This window comes from the organism of the source record quoted next (genome assembly GCF_019968985.1).
Source record: "MAG: Porospora cf. gigantea B chromosome Unknown PgB_NODE_9349_length_1290_cov_146.127, whole genome shotgun sequence".
Lineage (NCBI taxonomy): Eukaryota > Apicomplexa > Conoidasida > Eugregarinorida > Porosporidae > Porospora > Porospora cf. gigantea B.
In genome coordinates, this window is record NW_027179354.1 from 1 (window position 1) to 1,290 (window position 1,290).

General features: G+C 55.0%; 1 protein-coding gene across 2 annotated transcripts; it reads right to left on the minus strand.

Annotated features, from left to right (window-relative positions):
* Positions 1-128: 128 nt before the first annotated feature.
* KVP17_003822 (uncharacterized protein) lies at positions 129-1,261 on the minus strand (the record flags this gene model as incomplete). Of its 2 annotated transcripts, none has more annotated exons than XM_068521479.1 (1): positions 129-1,261. In XM_068521479.1, a coding segment is annotated over one exon (1,133 nt), but the record flags the coding sequence as incomplete, so codon positions are not given. The 2 variants fall into 2 exon arrangements, with proteins under 2 accessions (XP_068371008.1, XP_068371007.1); XM_068521478.1 differs by having other exon boundaries at positions 129-998.
* Between the last annotated feature and the right edge of the window lie 29 nt (positions 1,262-1,290).

Below are 1,290 nucleotides of genomic sequence, written 5' to 3' on the forward strand. Positions count from 1 at the left end.
TGCTCCTGGCAGTAGTTGAACAACTTTGTAACATCCTCGCCGTGAACGACGCCGGGCTTAAGGAAGTCAAGAACAGCCATTTTTACTTCTAATTTCGTCTTTTAAAGTCAAGACCCGCTGTGGGGTGGTCATGGACATAGGATGTCGCCTTTGTCTTTGCTTCCATCTGGGTGCTTCCAGAACTTGAACGTCTGAGACGCCATGTTGGATTTGCCCACGCAGCCTCCATCTATTTGGAGCTGCTTCTGGTACTGACTGGTGTCAACTCCCATTTGCTCCATGTATTCCGCCATATAGTCAACTCGGATCTTAGGGCCATGATGACCGCTGGAACCGCACTCGAACCCACCGTTAAGAATATTAGGAAGGTACCCGAAGTCATTTGACCGTCCAGCATTGTCGACACTGAGTTCCCCATTAGGCTCCCACATGTACGTGATGGAGTGCATTGAGGGCTTGTTACCCGCCTCCTCGGGAGACATCCAGAACCACATACCTGATACAAATGGCCACTCCTTCACCACCATACCCGGATTGGAGAGAAAGTCTCGCTCGGGAACGCGGGGAAGGCCGAGGTAGGTTTCTACCCAGTTACGGAACCAGCCGTAGTTGTAGCAGTGCGTGAGCTGGAACGCGCCTCTGCCGTAGTAACCTCGATTCTTGTTCCGCACGTCGAACTGGCTTGTGAGCGAGTCCGTCACGTTGCCCCACCAGCTAGTACAGTTGGAATTGTTGGGGTTCGACTGGTCTCCATATGAAGTAGCGGGGAAACCCACTTCGTATGCAAAACACCAGCCCCAGCCAGAGTACCCCTCGGAGGCCCACCCGCCGGTGGTCTCTTTCGAGGAGTTGGCCATGAAGGCGGCAATCTCTAAGGCATTAGTCACGGCGTGGGGGGTTCCAGCGAAGTCGGGGAACATACCTGCGGCCAGAGCCAGGTTGTCGAACGTGAAGGCGTCCCGACCAGTGCAATTCCCGTTGGTTTTGGATTTACGCATAACGTGGTCATGTTTGGTCTGGTCCCAGCCCGCACACAGGAGCTTGCTCTTGCCGATCAAGCCGTAGTACTCCTTAAAGTTGTACGACTTTCCAGCCTGGGGCAATGAAACGTTAGCCGTGCACCCTGGGGGTTTAGCTGGAGCGGTTTCCACCGTGATGGTCTCTCCGTCCTGGCTGAACTTCCCATCGCGATCTGGGTTTCGAGGAGGGGCGTAACCGAGGAAGGTGCCACCTTTCGTACATGGCGAACCTCCACCGTCGCCTGGAACATCACCGCCTCCACCACCTCCG